The sequence below is a fragment of the Ischnura elegans genome, chromosome 10 (assembly GCF_921293095.1).
Source record: "Ischnura elegans chromosome 10, ioIscEleg1.1, whole genome shotgun sequence".
Lineage (NCBI taxonomy): Eukaryota > Metazoa > Arthropoda > Insecta > Odonata > Coenagrionidae > Ischnura > Ischnura elegans.
In genome coordinates, this window is record NC_060255.1 from 68,700,433 (window position 1) to 68,717,661 (window position 17,229).

Below are 17,229 nucleotides of genomic sequence, written 5' to 3' on the forward strand. Positions count from 1 at the left end.
TGAACTTTTACAGATTATTTTAACTTTCCATCATCCAAAAATATACTTACTCCGAATACTCATCCTTTATATCAAGGACTCAAGTAAAAATTGAACAGCATTAGATTCTTACCTTGTTATCACCCACAAGGACACGTCGCGAGAGTAATGCTCGAGATTTGAACGACGATATTGGTTTCTGAAACTATTAAGGAAATGTAGAACAGGTTTCATGGCTTTCTTACCCGTAGGCCTGTATTCAAAAGATAATCGCAAGTAAATTTTTCACGCTGTAATAATTTAATGAGATAAAAAGAAAAAAATACTTATTAAACTGACTTCAATGAACTGGGATTGGGTTGTCTCAGTGATTATTCAAATTACAAGAGAGAAAAAAACTGATTCCACTGGGACTCAAACCCGGGTCACTCACGGCTAGGATTACAGGCCGTTCTCCTCAACTCATTCGGCCGCGGCGATTGCTGAAGTTAAATCTCATATTGGGGAGTATCACCGCGCGAAAATTTTACTAACGATCTCTCGATTCTGGGACTATGAGGAAGGAAGCCGAGACACTTTTCCTAAATTTCCTGCATTTTATGCATTTATTTCCATACCACCTAAAACAGCTCTATACGGCCTTTTGCATCGGGGTTATTATCATGTTAACAGTTTAACGTACACAAACAACCATGCCCTGTACAAGGGCAACTTTCCCATGCGGGACTCGAACCCACGACCTCTTGTTTGGTTGGCAAGGATTTTAAGCCGCCAACACCGAGGCCGGCAAGTATGTATTTTCATGAAATAAAATCGTCGTTCAATTCCCGAACGTCACTCTCGCGATGTCTCCTTGCCAGTGAAGCTATATGGCGATATATATCGCCTTGTATCTCCAAAATACTTCACTTGACTACAATAGACGACCAACAAAGAGCAACGCACATACCTAAATATCTTCACAGTCGCAGCCAGAAAGTTTTCTCGACGGAAATGACTTAAAGGTCCGAAACCCAGTTTCGGCCGACTCTTCAATCGATTTGCACGCATCTGAGCGATTAGATGTGGCTTCCTTACACCCTGTGCCTCCAACGGGACGAGAAAACCGATCGGCCGACCACAGGGCAACCGCAATTGAGGCAATACTCGTGAAGTGCGGTCGGGCAAAAGGCAAAGAGTGACAGGTGGCGGTGGTGCAATGGAGGGCAGAGCTTGGAGGACGCTACGCAGACGATTAGCACTGCAGATAACAGATTTGCAAAGAGAGGGAGACAAGCGTATTAACGCGGTGGGTACTCGTCGTTAACCTCACTACAAGATTAAGGGGATCGAGTTTTGAGAGAAACTTCAGTGAAAATAAAATGAGAAAAGATTTTAAAAGGACACGCTTTATCCAAAAACAATATAAATGCACCAAAAGATAAAAAATAAGCTTTTCCGTACTAGACTAAAATAATGAATTGAATAATTGGTGAGTGCTGATTACTTTTATTTTAAATGAGTGTAGAAGAGGGTTAAATTATTGATAAAGGATTGTAAATCAAAAATAATACCCAAATCAGCACCATTTTATCATGCATTATTCTCCAAGCAGTGGCAGATCCAGGATAGGGACAAAGGGGGTGCTAAAGGAGAGTTATCTCCCAGCAGTAGTGGTGGCTCTCTTAGTCCCCCCTTATAGATCTGCCACTGTCTCCGAGTGATAAAAACATATATTTTTTAATTTTTTAGTACATTTTATGCTGTTTTGGAAAAAGCGACCATTTTAAGGGTCGTTTTTATTTTACTTTTATTTTCTACTTTCAAATGGTTGATCATATAATAACTTAAATGAATGCTGTAAATTACATAAATAAAATTAAATAAATGCTGTAGAAAAAAGAAATTGACTCTAAAAATGTATAACTAACGCCATTTATTGTGGAGTTGAAAACTAATTTTCCGTATGGAAATTAAGTTAATTAATTAGTGCACAATGAAGCAAATTTTCAAATGTTCGTTCATTGAATTTTATTTTGACATCAAAAGCAAGCAAGTGCGCAAAATTTCAAGCCGATCAGACTAGGAAGTGAGTTACAAATTTTAAATAGGTTCTGTCGATGAAACAGGCAAACAGGCATTTTAACGGATACTTTACTGCTAATTTCTCTTATATTTATCAGATTCACCATCTGAAAAATGTGACAGAACACAGCTCTTTGTTTTAGGGAGGCAATACATTTCGCATAATGTGGAAAGGGTGAGAATCAGAAAAATTGTTTTTTAAATAACGTGCGAATAAGAAAACAACAATACTATATATCAACGCCTTAAATTCGGTTATATTTATAAATAAGTCCTAAACCTGTCAGAGCCCACAATCATTTTCATGCTTACTTTTCTTAAATTATCCCATTCAAACATCATAATCATCGCTAAAACGTTATGATTCATGCTCAATTCTTTTAGTGCTTACCTCCCACCTACTTCAAACACCAATTTCGTTCTCCGCTGCTGAATTCTGAGACAAAAACTAGATAGTTAATAGAACAGCTCGTCCCAAATTACAAATACCTTATAACTTCATAATTAGCTTGATTCGATACCAAAAAATACGCTGAGAGCATAGGAAAGATTTTTTGCATCAGTAAGATGAAGCAAATGAAATAATATTCAAAAGCAATTTTTCGGAATGCACGTCTTTCATTTGTGGCACCTGTTTCAATTAAACTGTTTAAATTAAATGTGTCTGATAGGTTCAGTCTATGCAAAAAGGTCATGTGCGAAGATGTATTTCTCATAAGAAAACATCGACAGACCCCTGTCTCTATCTTTAAGCGTTAATTGGATTGTTCATTCAAACCTGTAGGTGCCATTTGATAACATAATTCGGTAGATGGTTGGGAAATACAATTTATTGCAAAAACATATTCTCCCTCCGTTAGCCAACTCTCCACAACCTTAAAAATGAAAAAATACCATATTTCCCACCCATTTTTCATGAGATAGCGGCGTAATTAAAGTTCTGGTTGATGAAGTAATTCAAATAGATCCAATCCTCTGCGGAAAGAATCGCTCATTTGTGTGTTGATTGCATTGAACCAGGTCAGATAGATGCGCGATGCCGCGAAGTAGCGGGGAAGCGGTGAGTCGATCGGGAAGAGTCAGTGACGTCATGAACTTATCAGCGAAAGAGGAAAACCCGCTGCGAATAGCTCTAGAAGTATGCAACGGGTAGAAAAACGGAAAAATATGTACGGCGTCCTAACTTCATTACTATATAGTTTATATTTCTAAGTTCATTATTTTATAGTTTGTCGTGTTCATAATGTTATGCATACTCATTTTTACAATGTTGCTACGCATATGATTTTGTTTGTAAAAAAATATACATTCATTCTGGCTTTGACGACGATACAACGGACATACTGTCAGATTAGTATCATATTGTAAATTAAGTTCTAAAAACCTCTATATATGGGTATTTTCATTTTCAGACAAAAAAATAAAAAATAGTGAACTGGCCCATTCACGGGATACTGAGCTAATTGGCGGGGAACTATAGCTATTTTCGGCCTCGATTCAACGCCTGCACATAATATTTTGTTTTCACAAGGACTAAAGGTTCCTACCCACGCTTATAATCTCGGCGACGCAAATAGGCAACGCAAATTGTCATGAACAGGCGCTGTCTCAAGCATTCTTGGCCTTAATAACCTTTCAGCGAGTAAATAAAAGCAGGGAAGGCGGAGCTCCAAAGGAACCCGACGTGTTATCTGTCGTCCACAAAAGGTTTCCACGGCTCTCCGTGAGGTCACGTGGACTTAGGGATCTAATCACCCGAGGACATTAACGCGGCAAAGCAAAAAGGACTCCATGTAGGTATTTAGGGCTTAATAGATAATACCCGGTCAAAGAGTGTTTTCACAGGGCGATATCACGCACGAACTCTCAGCAGCCTACCGTTTGATCAATGAAAGATAAGCCATCTGATACCGCGGTATACTACTTTGTACGAAATCAAAGGTTTACCAAAGAATTCCACTCACCGACATGGTTTTTCAAAGGCTATCACGGGGTAATATCAACAGTACTTTTTCGAAAATGACCAAAGAACAAATAAATATACGATAAACTAATTAATTTATATTTATTTATTTGTCTAATCAAGCAGTTTTCTGTTCTAGCTAAGAAAATATCTGATATGAAATATATTCAATATCACGAGGTAGTTATGAAATTGGTAGTAATCAATTACAAGCCACGCTATTATGTTTTAAAACTCCCGATTTATGGAGAATTTCCAGCATTCGTACGAGATTATGTTTTCAATAAATAAAATTAACCTTGGTACCACGTGCTACTTGGTACTTTATCTGGAAAATAACGGTAAAATTTAGCTGAACAAAATTAACCTATGGTGAAAAGATGAATCATAACGTCCTTCATCGTTCTCCACAGAGAAAACAGAAAAATATTGGTTGAGGAATTTTTGCGCCAGTGAATAAAAGAATCTAAATAAAAATACTCGAGGATTCGATTTCCCTCACGCTAAATTGAAGATCACAAGAACACTGAACGAATAACTGCGGTATTTTTTCAAAGAATCTTCTTGCCACATGGCCACTGAACAGTCTGTATTGAGTATACCACTCAAGAGATGCTTGTTTGAACGACGGAGTGGAAAAAAGAGGCCAAAAATATCCAAATATCCATTCAAGGATATGATGGCAACAAAAAATATTAACTATATTTCGATTAAGATAGTAAGGCCTTGAACGGAATTTACGATCACTAAAGTCCACATTTTGCGGGCAGATATCGCGGAGCAACATATCGAATTATAAACAAAGATATCGTACTGCCCCCTAATTTTATTTTATTTTAACAATTGACAACACTTATTTTGATAGCTACATAAACATCTCTTGAATTTCACCTGATGATTGTTGACTGCCAATCGAAACAGGTGTTTGTAATATGTTAAAATAAAATTAATGGGCAGTACGATATCTTTGTTTGTCATTTGCAATCATTAGTTTGAAATCTACACCAAAATTCATTAACTCCGCGCATGATCAATATTCAGGAAGTAGAACTACATAAAAAAGGTGAAACTGAAGGAATATTAACTTTCATTTAATTTTATTTGATATTTTAGCAGACGAATACATCAAAAAGCATTTTTGCCTCTTGAAATAATGCAGTTCTTTCCTATTTCGGACATATTTTTCTGATTGAGATTCAATTGTAAAAGTTAGTAAATCTTTCGAGCCTTTCGATTTGGACGTTTTAATGGAAAGAATTTTTCGATAGTTTTAAAAATTTTGAAAAATTGAAATATGTATAATATATTTATAATAATTTTTTAACTAATAATATTATTATTATTATTACTTTCTACTGATCGAAACTTAACTCTGCATCTACGAAAAGGTCAAGCCAGCAATGAAACCATGATACAGGTATTGTCATTGTTATATTTTTTCTTAACAATAACCTAATCAAAGCCCAGTAATGCAATTCCTCACAATTTGATGCACCGAGGCAGGGATCAAAATGATTTTTTTTTAACTCTTAAGATCATGAAAATCCTTATGCATGCCAAAAACTTAACGCTGAAAATTAGTTTATTATCTTTGAATTATACTCGTAAATCAAAACATTCACTAAAAATCAATCAATCACTGCTTCCAAGTCGGTCTCACTATTTCGAAAAAAAGGTCATTGGAGAGGAAAAGGTTACAGATCCCCAGTTTAAATGTGAAAACATACCCAGTAAAGGCGTCTCCGTTATTTAATGTCGAAACTCACATCCCTTCTAGAATGTCAAAGCCAACCAATTAACCTTCTTCAAATTAATTAACGGCTCCCGAGAGTTCTTCGCAAACAATCTGAAAATTCCTACGAGTAAAATCTCAAAGACCAATCGCTTGAGAAAATTAGTAAGATTTGGAATGTAATCTCAAGCAAATAGAAAAAGGTAGCAAAAAAGTAGAGGGTTGAACTCGGTCACGAGACTAACGGAATATTTTGATATATGCATGGACTCTAATATTGCACGAAATATTGCATGAAATACTATGGAAGTAAACACTTTTCGGTTTCTCTAAATCCCACTGTTGACTTCTCGCTGAATGAATGCCATAAATTCGTGGAATACTAAACATAACTATTAATAAGAGCTCGAATAAACGTGCATAAAAGATTATTTCGATGTCAAACCGAATCATATAATAACTTATTCCGTATGGTATAATACCGGATATTGCTATGGCAAAATATTTATCCTAGGAAAAAACTGCATACTTCTACGCGATGGGCCTCTATGAAATCACTCTTATTTGCACATTAAATATGAAAATCCCGAGGAAAAATAATCATTTCTTTGATCAACACTGACCTCCGACCTCCGGATACTTCTCCGGGTTCGCTAACACTTCAGCTACTAAACTCAGGGTGGCGACGTAAGTGGCTGGCGTGCATCCATGGTAAAATACCGGTCAAGGCAATAGATTTTTCCTCAGAAGAACCTTTTTGGGTACGCCAAACACAATGGAATAGCGAACAACAGCATCTATACTCACTAATAAAAGCAATCATACCACGGACTCAGAAACGTGAGATATACACAACTAAATTTATTCATCATAGCGTGAAAAGTATTTTGTATCTTTGTAATTACGTTCTATACTTATTTTATTACCGGGACACTATCACAGATGCACGAACTGCGATTAAAATTAAAATCCCCATATCCTTTACTCTTTAAAGGGCAAATGGTCGAAGATAAGAAGCTAAGCTTACAGCAAAACGCACTTTTCCATATCAATTTTTGCGAGCGGCCGTTAAGGGGTTCATTGAACACAGCAAAGGAATAGAAGTCGCAGCACCGACAAATGGCACGAAAACCAAATATAAGCCATTCGGCGTTGAATCTTTGAATCCAGTACTCAAAAAACCCAAAGGGACCAAAGACCGCAGTAATTTCAATCAATATGAAAATAGCAATGCATATACAATTCGTCGCTGAAATCTTTGCCGGTCTAAACAGTGCGGATAATATTGCATTTTTATCCCACCAAAGTTGGATCACACCCAACTTCGACACAATAAAAACCAGGGTCGGTTCTAGACATTATTCTAGTGTGAGCGAACAAAAGTCCGCCCCCCCATCAAAAACAACCTGTGAGGCATTAGGGTTTCTGCCTGGATACATTTTATAATAAATAAATAAGGGTCGACACTTAAATATTAGCATGAACTTATAACGTCCGTTGCCTTTCATATTTAATGTGATATTTTTGGAGCTTAAAAACCAATTATATATAAAAATTCAGAGTAAATAAAGTAAAAAAATTATTAAATACAACACAAGTCAGTTTTCATAGGTATCCACTCTACGATATATCCTTACTTCTACAATAATTTTGTGGAGTAAATCAACTATCAGCGTTTAATCTACTTTTTTTATTAGTACTGAACAGTGGACCTACTTTTGCTTGGCGCCATACGCGGCCGCGCAGTTTGCTTACCGCTTATACCAGCCCTTATAGAAACCCAACAAAAGTCACTAAATCTTACATAAAGGTAAGTTCCTGTGAGTTTTCGATGAAAACCTTAGCACGTTAAGGAGCAAACCTCAACAGCATTATCGGCTTTCAACCACATGACATAGAATTTAAAAAATAATACACATTGCGTTTTCGATCGTGTCTGGATCTCAAAATTTTAAATTTTATCTTTTATTGTCGGGTTATTTTTTGTTTCAGGCTACTGGTGGAGTTCTAGCATGTTAGCAAATAAAAATATATTCGTAATTTTCTTCAAACACTTTAATTTCACTTCATGACCGGTTTCAATAAATTTTGCAATACCTTAAATTCAACTGTGGACCCACAGACCTGAAGAGAAAACTACATTTTTGGAACGGGTCTTATTGTGAAATTAAGGTTCAAGTGGAAAACTGACAGTTACCGTTAATTTACTAATTTGAGATACAAACAAATAATGAGCAGGGTTTACTCAGAGCCTAAAAATATTTCAAGATTCTTGCGTAAGTTTTACGCGAGTATTTCATCAAAAAAAAAGACCGATCGAGAATGAGGTACGCACCCAGTTAAGAAGGAAGCATTCATTTACTCTAGGATCCTCAAATTGGCCTGTAAATGTGTTGTCATCTAACGCGAATTTAAATAGGTTTACAAAAGTCGCCACTTGTGTCGCTAACGGACAAAGTGATCCGAGTTTCACAAGGAACTAAGGTATAATTTAGGGTATTAACCGACATCTACACACATGATGATGTGATCTATCAAATTCATTACTTTTGAATGCTATTCCTCACAATGGCAAACGTTATACTGCGAAACATTTGCAAAAAAAATGGATCGCGTTGCACTTATCTCCATGCCGAGGACATTTTTGAAAACCGATTAAAATACGACCGAAGTGGCAACAAAAAATCAGACTTTTATGAGATGAAATGTGGCTTCTTCTATACAGTCCTCTTGAATTCATTACTTTCGCTCCTACTGATATATTTGATAATCCTGATTACTTGATGCTCTTGTAACGTACTAAAAACCTAACCTACATTTAAAAATTCCAATGGAACATAGAATACATATTTTCTATAAATAACTCCATATTACAAATAAACATTTATACCTAGTTTTTACCATTATTGAGATATAAGTTTCATATTTGAGATGTAGGTAAATTATTTTTGTTGGAGGCGGCGACCAACAGCTTACGTCATTTATGTCTTGAGGTAAGGGTGGAGAGAAACCTGGCGTTGGCATAAGCCTAATCTAAGCAAAGGCACCTAAGATAGTACGGCTTAAGCGTTCCATTCGACTGACAGAGAGTTATACCTCCAATACTCTCCCCTCACAATCAGTCAAGGTGAATCAAGCATGGACCGGGCAACCTTAGAAAAAATTCCTTCCACGGCCGGTATTTGAACCCAGGTACAGGAGGTGTAAAGCCAACACTCTAGCTACCCAAACAACCCGTTCCCTTATTGACTAGGAGATAATCCACATCTGCAATTTACAAGATGATAGTGTAAGTGTTGCGTAAGGAAATCTAGATAAAATTTTATTTTGTTTTTTTTTAATTTTATTCACAAACCACCGGATACAGCTCATATTGGCCATTTTACACCGGGGTGTTCAACAAATGTAACAATTAAACGTACGCAAACGACCATGCCCTGGATCGGGGAAACCTACCCAGGCGGGACTCGAACCCGCGACCTCTTGTTTGGCAGGCGAGAACGTTATCCCGCCGCCACCGAGGCCGGCAACTGAGGAGGATTCAGGTTTCTTATGACTTTTACACTTGTAAAGGAAATTTTCGAAGAGGACGGGTATATCTGGAAGGAATATAAGAAAGAATGAGCGACCATGATGTCATGTGAGGCGCCGCAATCACTCCAGCAAAACCAGATCTACTTTTACTTTTGATTTATTGAATCATCGTATGAGTAAAATGATCCCGAGATTAATAAAAAGACTTTCATTCGCTAAAGAGGGTGATTCGAGGTTTTCTCGTGACTCTACGAAGTCCATAATCTGCAGCTCAAAAGATTATCCACACCTACAGCTGCATCGACATACGACCCTGCAAGCCGCCTCAATAGCTTCTTGGCGGAGGATGTAAGGACACCAGCTGTTTAAAAAGTATTAGCCGGTAATGGTGAAATCTTTTCAAGTTTTCCACCGGGTGAGCTTCTTGTCGGCGTACATTTATGGTCATTAACACATTTGCATCAACCTATGACTGAAGTAGAATTCATCATGAATACTTTCAATGATAAGTAATGGAAAGGGTTTATATAATGAAATAAAAGTGAATGGCCTTTTTTCTCATCGTTGAATGGTCTCCTTCGAGCACAACATTAATTTCAGCCTCTTCCATCTGAGCCTGTGTCTTGGAACATATGGAACGGGGCAGCAAAACCCTTATTTCTAGGGGGAAAAGAATTGTTATAAAAATGCTTTAAAGACCCCTGGAGAGGTAGGACCATAGTGTATGAATTAGTAGAGAGATATTATTAATTTAATTTAGTCAAAACTATTCTTTCACCCTGATGACGATGAACAAGTCGTTCATTGAAACGGTGGCATAGTGGCCACCAACTTCGACTTGCAAACAAGGCTCAAAGATAGGAATGGAAAGGATTTGGAAGGGGCGAATAGGAGCGACCACGACGTCATGAATAGGCGCCGTGATTGCCCCAGTGAAAATGAATATGCTGTTCTAACCGATTCAGTAGCCAGTCCTACGATGAGAACTGACCTTTGATTAATCGGTCTGACCCTTTGTTCACTCAAATCATTTTAAATATGTGAAATTCGAAAATAGCGTATCTATTTTGGAACCATAAAATGCAGTTTTACATGGCAAAATTCTGTGACAAATTCACTCGTTACTTCAATATTTTTAAACTTTATTTTTTCCTTTTTCTTGGGGCTTAATGGTGGAAACCGTGACTTAAGCGAGTTTAAACCTTTTTAAAGTTTTGACTGCCCAAATAAGATTCATAAAAATTTCTTGCGGAACAGAAAATTATTAACAACAACAAAGAATCATGTACGATTGCTTAAAACGTCTGAAGTAAAACTAATTCTTTCTTCCCCGATGGGCATAGAATTGCCTTTTCTGCACGAGCTCTTATTGGCATTAATGCAAAAAGAAGCACATCCCTATCGAATTTTGCCCGTCAAAGTAGAATATTTCTCCAAATTCCATCTTGATAAATGCGCAGAATATGACTCATTTGGTAATACTGAACTAATGCAACATAAAGTGTTATCATATCCATGACAAGTAATGCAGTGAGGCATTTCATGATGAAATTGATAAAAAAAGGATCCTTTTCTTCTGAAATAGAGACAAAAAAGAATAATAACATTTACCTAGTGTAAATAAATGTGTCAGAAGGAAAAACTAATGAAATGTTTGAAATTTTGTGACTCCGAAGAGTGTTGATTGTATAACGCATTTGATGTTTGGATGAGAGGTAGAGCTAGAAATTCCGATCTTAAAGAAAATAGCGTTATTGAGAGTCCACATTGAATAGCATGACACAAATGAAATGTTGAAAAGCTGTTCTATATTTAAAAGTGATAGGAAATACACCATAAATTCAACTAAATTCATTGCTGCCAACCGTAAATGGAACTATGAAGATAAAAAATTCTCACAGGCTTTATATATAGCCACTGAAGCATGATTAAATACAAGAACGGAAATCCACGAAAGGAAGTAGGTACTTGAGGCAAATAGTGAGAGATAATATCGGTAAATAAAATTAAATAAAAGGATTGAATGGAAGCAAGGGAGGATCCAGAATTCTTTACTGGGAGGGACACAAGGGCCTGACAGGCAAACAGTCTCATCATATATGAGTTTTAAAAAAACACACAACAATTGCTGTACGAAATATTCTCTTTATTTTAATATGAAAGTTTAAATGCGACATTCAATTATTGAGGCTCCAAGCAAAACGAACGTAATTATTACCGTTTTAAAAATCTTGTCTATTTTAAGCGTCTGAGGGGGGCACGTGCCCCGTGCTTCCATCCCCCCCCCCAAATCCGCCGATGAATGGAAGAAGAATGCAGTGGAATGCTACGTCACCCTTGGAGTACACGACCTTTTTCAAAAAGGGCAATGCCCAAATGTGTCATTGCACTATGCATTCTGAAATATTTTATGCCATTTATAACAATGACAATTCAAGTTAGTTTTCCTATTTAATTATTCAACACGCATACACGCATAGCAATAAAACCATCATCCAGAAGTAGAAATTATTTTTCCTCGCATCATCTGCGTATTTTGATAAAGTAGATAAGTTTTCCAGCGTAAGTTTTCTAGTGAATCAGCGAATCGTTTTAATGCGTGGAATAAGCCCCTTTTCTTCGTATTCATCCCTCCATTACTTTTACCATACCTTCACGTTACTATTACCGATCATATTCCATCTCTTCTTCAAAAAACCATGGAACCACTCATGAAATTATTTAATGCTTCCCTAATTCCAAGATTTTAATTATAACGGAAGTGGATTGGTAATTAAGTTAATTAACATCTTTCGTACCATACGTTTCCTTATTGCGGTCGGGTTTATCAAGCATCAATTATCCGTCATGATCTTAATACCGAAATTGAGACAGCAGATATCATCCTTCTACCGGTACCATGCAAGTTGGTTAGCCAAAAATAATGGCATTTGCATCAATATGAGCGATATTCTATACTTAATTGGATATATTCCTCCCCCTTCTAAATATCCGGCCCCTATGGCCTCCATGACCTCGTAGAGGTATATATTACAAGTATTACTTATCATATAATTCAAAATTAGAAAAATATCAACTTCAAAAATTATTTCCATCTAAAATTTTAAGTAAAGATTAAAAAATCTTTCCAATGAAATCATGGCATGTAGTTGATAAGCATATGGATTCCCAATAATTTTAAATGTTCACATAGCATAAAATAGAAAGTCAAATTTGAGTTCTGAATTCCTACATTTGTAGGTTCGTATGTTTAGATGATCAAAGCATCCGCATATCGCATCACACTCCATAAATGAAGATAGAAGTTAATAGAACGCAACTATGAGCTATTTTTGCTTATAAAAACTAGGAAGGTAGTGATGATATGAAACAAATAAACAAAACATTCACAATAAATTAATTCACATAATTACCCTTACTGGTTCATAATGAAAACATTTTATATTCAGAGGTGTTTTAACACTGAGCTTAAGTATTACAGGTCACCAGCTGAATTTACATCCATCGGTAATACATTACCATCATGATTTAAAAAAATACTTTGGTCAACGCATTAATGGTGCTTTTATGATCTATTGTTTAAAATAAGATAAACTTTTATTGAGTATTGCCACTAACCTGAAATCTTGACCATGTCATTGCAATTCAAAAATTAAAAAATCTGTTATATAACCATTCCGCTTAAATTCAGGATATTTGCGATAGGTTTATTTGTAATTTACGTTTATAAGTAAAAAGAAATATTTTAAGCTGAATATCACCACCGAAGAAAAAAATTAAGCGTTATAGTGCAGTACCGCTAAGATCAATGAAAAAATATCCTCTTAACTTTTGGCAATGAATTTTCATTGATCTGCCAAGTTTATTTCATTTTTAACTTTAATTTATTATTATGATGTGCCATAGATAGTTAATTTGGAATAACTTCGTGCTATTATTAGTGTTTGTTATTGTAACTGACTATAGATGAAAGCAAAAACAATGTCACCAGCCAAGTAAAAAAGCCCTCGATCTCCCTTGGTCAACCGACATGTTACAGCTGATTTCTGATCATACAGTAAACTTATTTATTTCATGGATATATTCATTGTTTTGAGTGAACGCTTTTTATTCTCATTGCTTTAAATATAGAAGAATTCTACCCAAATATTTGCCAATTGCCGTGTTACTTGATGATTTAAATGCTTTTCAAGGTTGCATCACGTAATTTTCAAGTCAAAATATTTTTATAGAGAAGCATAAAAGAATAATTTGTAATAACTCTATTAATTCCGAGATTTTAACAAGTAAATTTAGTCCATCGCTCCTATTTCCTGAATTCGTTATTTTTCATTACATACTAACATACCCAATGAAATTTTTGCATTCAACTTTACCGAAAAAACTCAATATTATATTCTTTTTTTATTATTTTAATTGTAGATATCTTGTCAGATATCAATCAGACAACGTTAGACTCAAAAAGTATATTGTTTTCAAATTACAACTTTTTTTAGATCGTATATGCGAAAATATAACAGAGTAAGTTTCAATCTGAATCAAATTTATTATTGTATAATTACATTTATAAAATGCCTATATTCGGTGGGTATTATCGGTTCCAGAGGTCCCCATTTTGTTAACTATGGCAGTTAATCCTGATTGTGAGTACAAAAACGCGGGTCACAAATAATTGCCAATATTTAGACGCTAGGCCTATTGCATAAAAATATTGCTACCAACGCTAGTGGGTACCCACTAACGTTGGTAGCAATATTTTTATGCAAAAAGGGCTTGTGGGAGATAATATTGTAACCCAAGTTCAAATTTGAGTAAAATAAAATTTTACTGTCTTTTAAAAAATTCAACTTGGTTAACCTTCGGTAAAATCTTTATATGAAAATACCAATTACTAAAAGTTGTATCACGAGAATTGTACAATCGTTTGTGCGGTGCACACATTATTCTAAGGTAACATTTTCGTGCCAATCGATATATACATGATGTGGGTCCAAAAATCAGGATGTGGAAATGTGAGCCAATGTACAATAACTTCAGGATATTCGTTACCAATGGCGACAGCTGAGAATTGCATTGACATGAGGTCAATTCGCAGTTGCATGACATGTAATTGACTGTAAGATAAGTCGCAGAATTTTGGACGCAATATTTTGCAAATGTTTGTTAAATGACATTAGGCGCGAAAAGACCGTAAAACGCCGCGCTACGACGCAGAAAATCCCTCTAACACTCACACACTCAAGTACTCGAATATAATGGAGCCACGATTCGCATTTAGTTCGAAGCAGAGCTCACAGAAAGATCCATATCATGTGGTAGGAACAAAAGAGCAGAGCAATGCGACAAGTAAGGGGGGGAGTATGGGGTATGACGTTCACCATGGCTCCTCGTAATCGCGTGTTTTACGGGTACGTTTTCAATGTTTTTTTTATTTTGCACCACAGAGTGTAGCAAGCCTCATTACCCCGTCTTCCATGCCACAGCCTTCTCTACATTCTCTTATTTTCTTTTATATTGCTCACCTGGCTTCACTCCTTCCCCGAAACAAGTGAGCCAACGTCAAAAAAACCTCCCCCAGTTTACCACTCCATCCTTCACCCCTACCCCACAATACGAATCCATCCTTACCCATCTAATTCATCCTTTCGCCAACTGACGACCCGGAGAGAATGGAACAGAAATTTTGCATCCATAAAACTACGGAGAAAAAACACTATTTTTTCACCATTTATTCTTTCTCTATTACGATAATCCGACAGTGACAGCACCATTTTCACCGACGACGAGTCATGTAACGTGGTGGAGCACAAGCCATTCGCACGGTGGTTTTCATTCCGCCCAGAATCTCCATTGTGGCTTCATTCGACGGCTAGTGGAGCCTCAAAAATGTGGGCTATGGTACTGACAGCATGTCAATATAGAGGCGAGGACAGCAACGCCCAAAACGAGGCGACACACATTTCGGCTCGAGTCCACTTCGACAAAATCCTCACCCGTACAACACGGGGTTGTTTTTCGAACCGAAGAACACAGCGGCTACCAACACACTTGCAACTGTTTTCGGAAGGCGAACGAACATGTCTTCGCTTTCACGTTAAAACCACCCATGACACCGAACTTTCGCTTTGGACCCCTCGGCACCAGCGAACGATTTGGTGACCCGACCTCTTGGTCAGGTCGCGGGATGTATTGGTGATTCTTGGTGATTCCACATACAACTTGTACTTGTCGAATTTACATGTACAACTCACCTGATTCAATCGCCTTGATCTCCGGTCCATCTCCTGTGTGGCTGACCATCCTGAAGGCGCCTTCCTCGGTGAGGTTCCCGGCAGCCGAGGTGTGTAATACCCTTCCTCACGGGTTCAATTCAATCAGGGGAGACCCTGATGACGTCGCGGTGGACTGCCAACCGATGGTAACGGGGTTCGACACCAGGTCACGGGGAAGAAGTGGATGATAACGCTGTTTTTTTTACCCTCAACAACTCGAGGCTGATGGTATTACACTCAGCGAAGTCGGGATCGTTCCTTACTCTCAAGTCGCCACTGTACAACTCCTTCCCCTTTTCTCCTCTTGCCTTTCGCCTCCGCCCTCCCCTCTCGCGCTTTTAACCTCCCCTCCACTGCTACCACATTACCCATCCCCCTTCCCCGCGCCCTCTAAACGCTCACCTCGCACCCTGACCCACTGCATCCCCGCCCCGCGCTTCCCGCGACGTTAAACCCGGTCAATACCGAATGAGGGGAGGACGGCAGCGACCTCCGCGGCCGAGTCTGGAAGCTTCGCGCGCCAAAGATGAATTTCATTGTTCGAGGTTCGTGGAGCGTGCGGCGTTTGTCCGGCATGGGTGGACGAGGGCTGGTTATGACGTTCGCGAGGAGTCCAAGGGGCAGACCTGCGACCCTTATGGTGTTTTTTACACTAAAAGGACCGGGGTCGTAAGGATACCTAGAAGGACCAATATCCGTCAAATCATAAGCGGATTTATGGGGGATGCGGGGGCACTTTGCCCCCCAGAGACGCTTAAAAAATAGACAAGAATTTTAAGAAGGTTTTCATTACGTTCATTTTGTGTTGTGTATTACGGAGCCTCATTCATTTAATTCCATATAAATAACTTCCATATTATAATATAGATAATATTTAGTACTTTAACTGCTGTTTGTTGGTTTTAATCTCAAATACGAGAAGACTGGCTTGGCTGTCAGACCCTTGTTCCCCCAGATAAAAATCCTGGATCCAACCTTGGTCAAAATTACGGAATGTAGTATATTTAGAATGTAGTATATAGTATATATAGTAATTTATATATTATTTATATTTATTTATATATTATATTTATATATATATGTTTATTTATATTTTATTATAAATTATTAATGGTAATTAATTTCAATATTTCTTCATTTATGCTAATATTAATTGATAACTTCATTAAATATTAACTTTTTCTTTATTTATCAATACAACTGAGTATCTTTTTATATTAGATAAGCTTCATTTATACGTGAAAAAAAAATTACATTAAAAAAATGCTTACATAAAAAATAAATGAAAAACAGAAGAAATTAAGGCGACAGAAAAAATTTACTATAAGCAATATGATTAAATAAGTAGAGGTTACTGGCCAAAATGACAGGTCTGGTCCTTCTAGTGTTAAACCAATCCATCAAATTTATTTACGCACAAATTACCTAAGAACATAGGCCTTAGTTAATAATGGTAATTTAAAATATACTTTGCGTGAAAACAAAAATAGATGAATACTGCAATTTTTACCTTAAAGTAAACTGATAGATAGTTATGATATGCCTAATCGTAACTTTCAGCTAATTAAACGAAGGGAAAATTTAATTTAATGCCGGGTTAAAATACTCATCAATGAAAATTTTAAACACAAAAAACACGCGGAGTATTTTTCCACGATTCACCAATTAGTTTCACACCAAATGGC

General features: G+C 36.9%; 1 protein-coding gene across 1 annotated transcript in view; it reads right to left on the reverse strand.

Annotated features, from left to right (window-relative positions):
* The window catches only part of LOC124166577 (synaptotagmin-11), a 586,809-nt gene extending 570,982 nt beyond the window's left edge, over positions 1-15,827 (reverse strand). The window contains exon 1 of the mRNA XM_046544143.1: positions 15,524-15,827. Coding sequence (XP_046400099.1) covers positions 15,524-15,572 — 49 coding nt within the window. The 5' untranslated portion in view covers positions 15,573-15,827. The remainder of the gene's footprint in view (positions 1-15,523) is intronic.
* Positions 15,828-17,229: the final 1,402 nt, after the last annotated feature.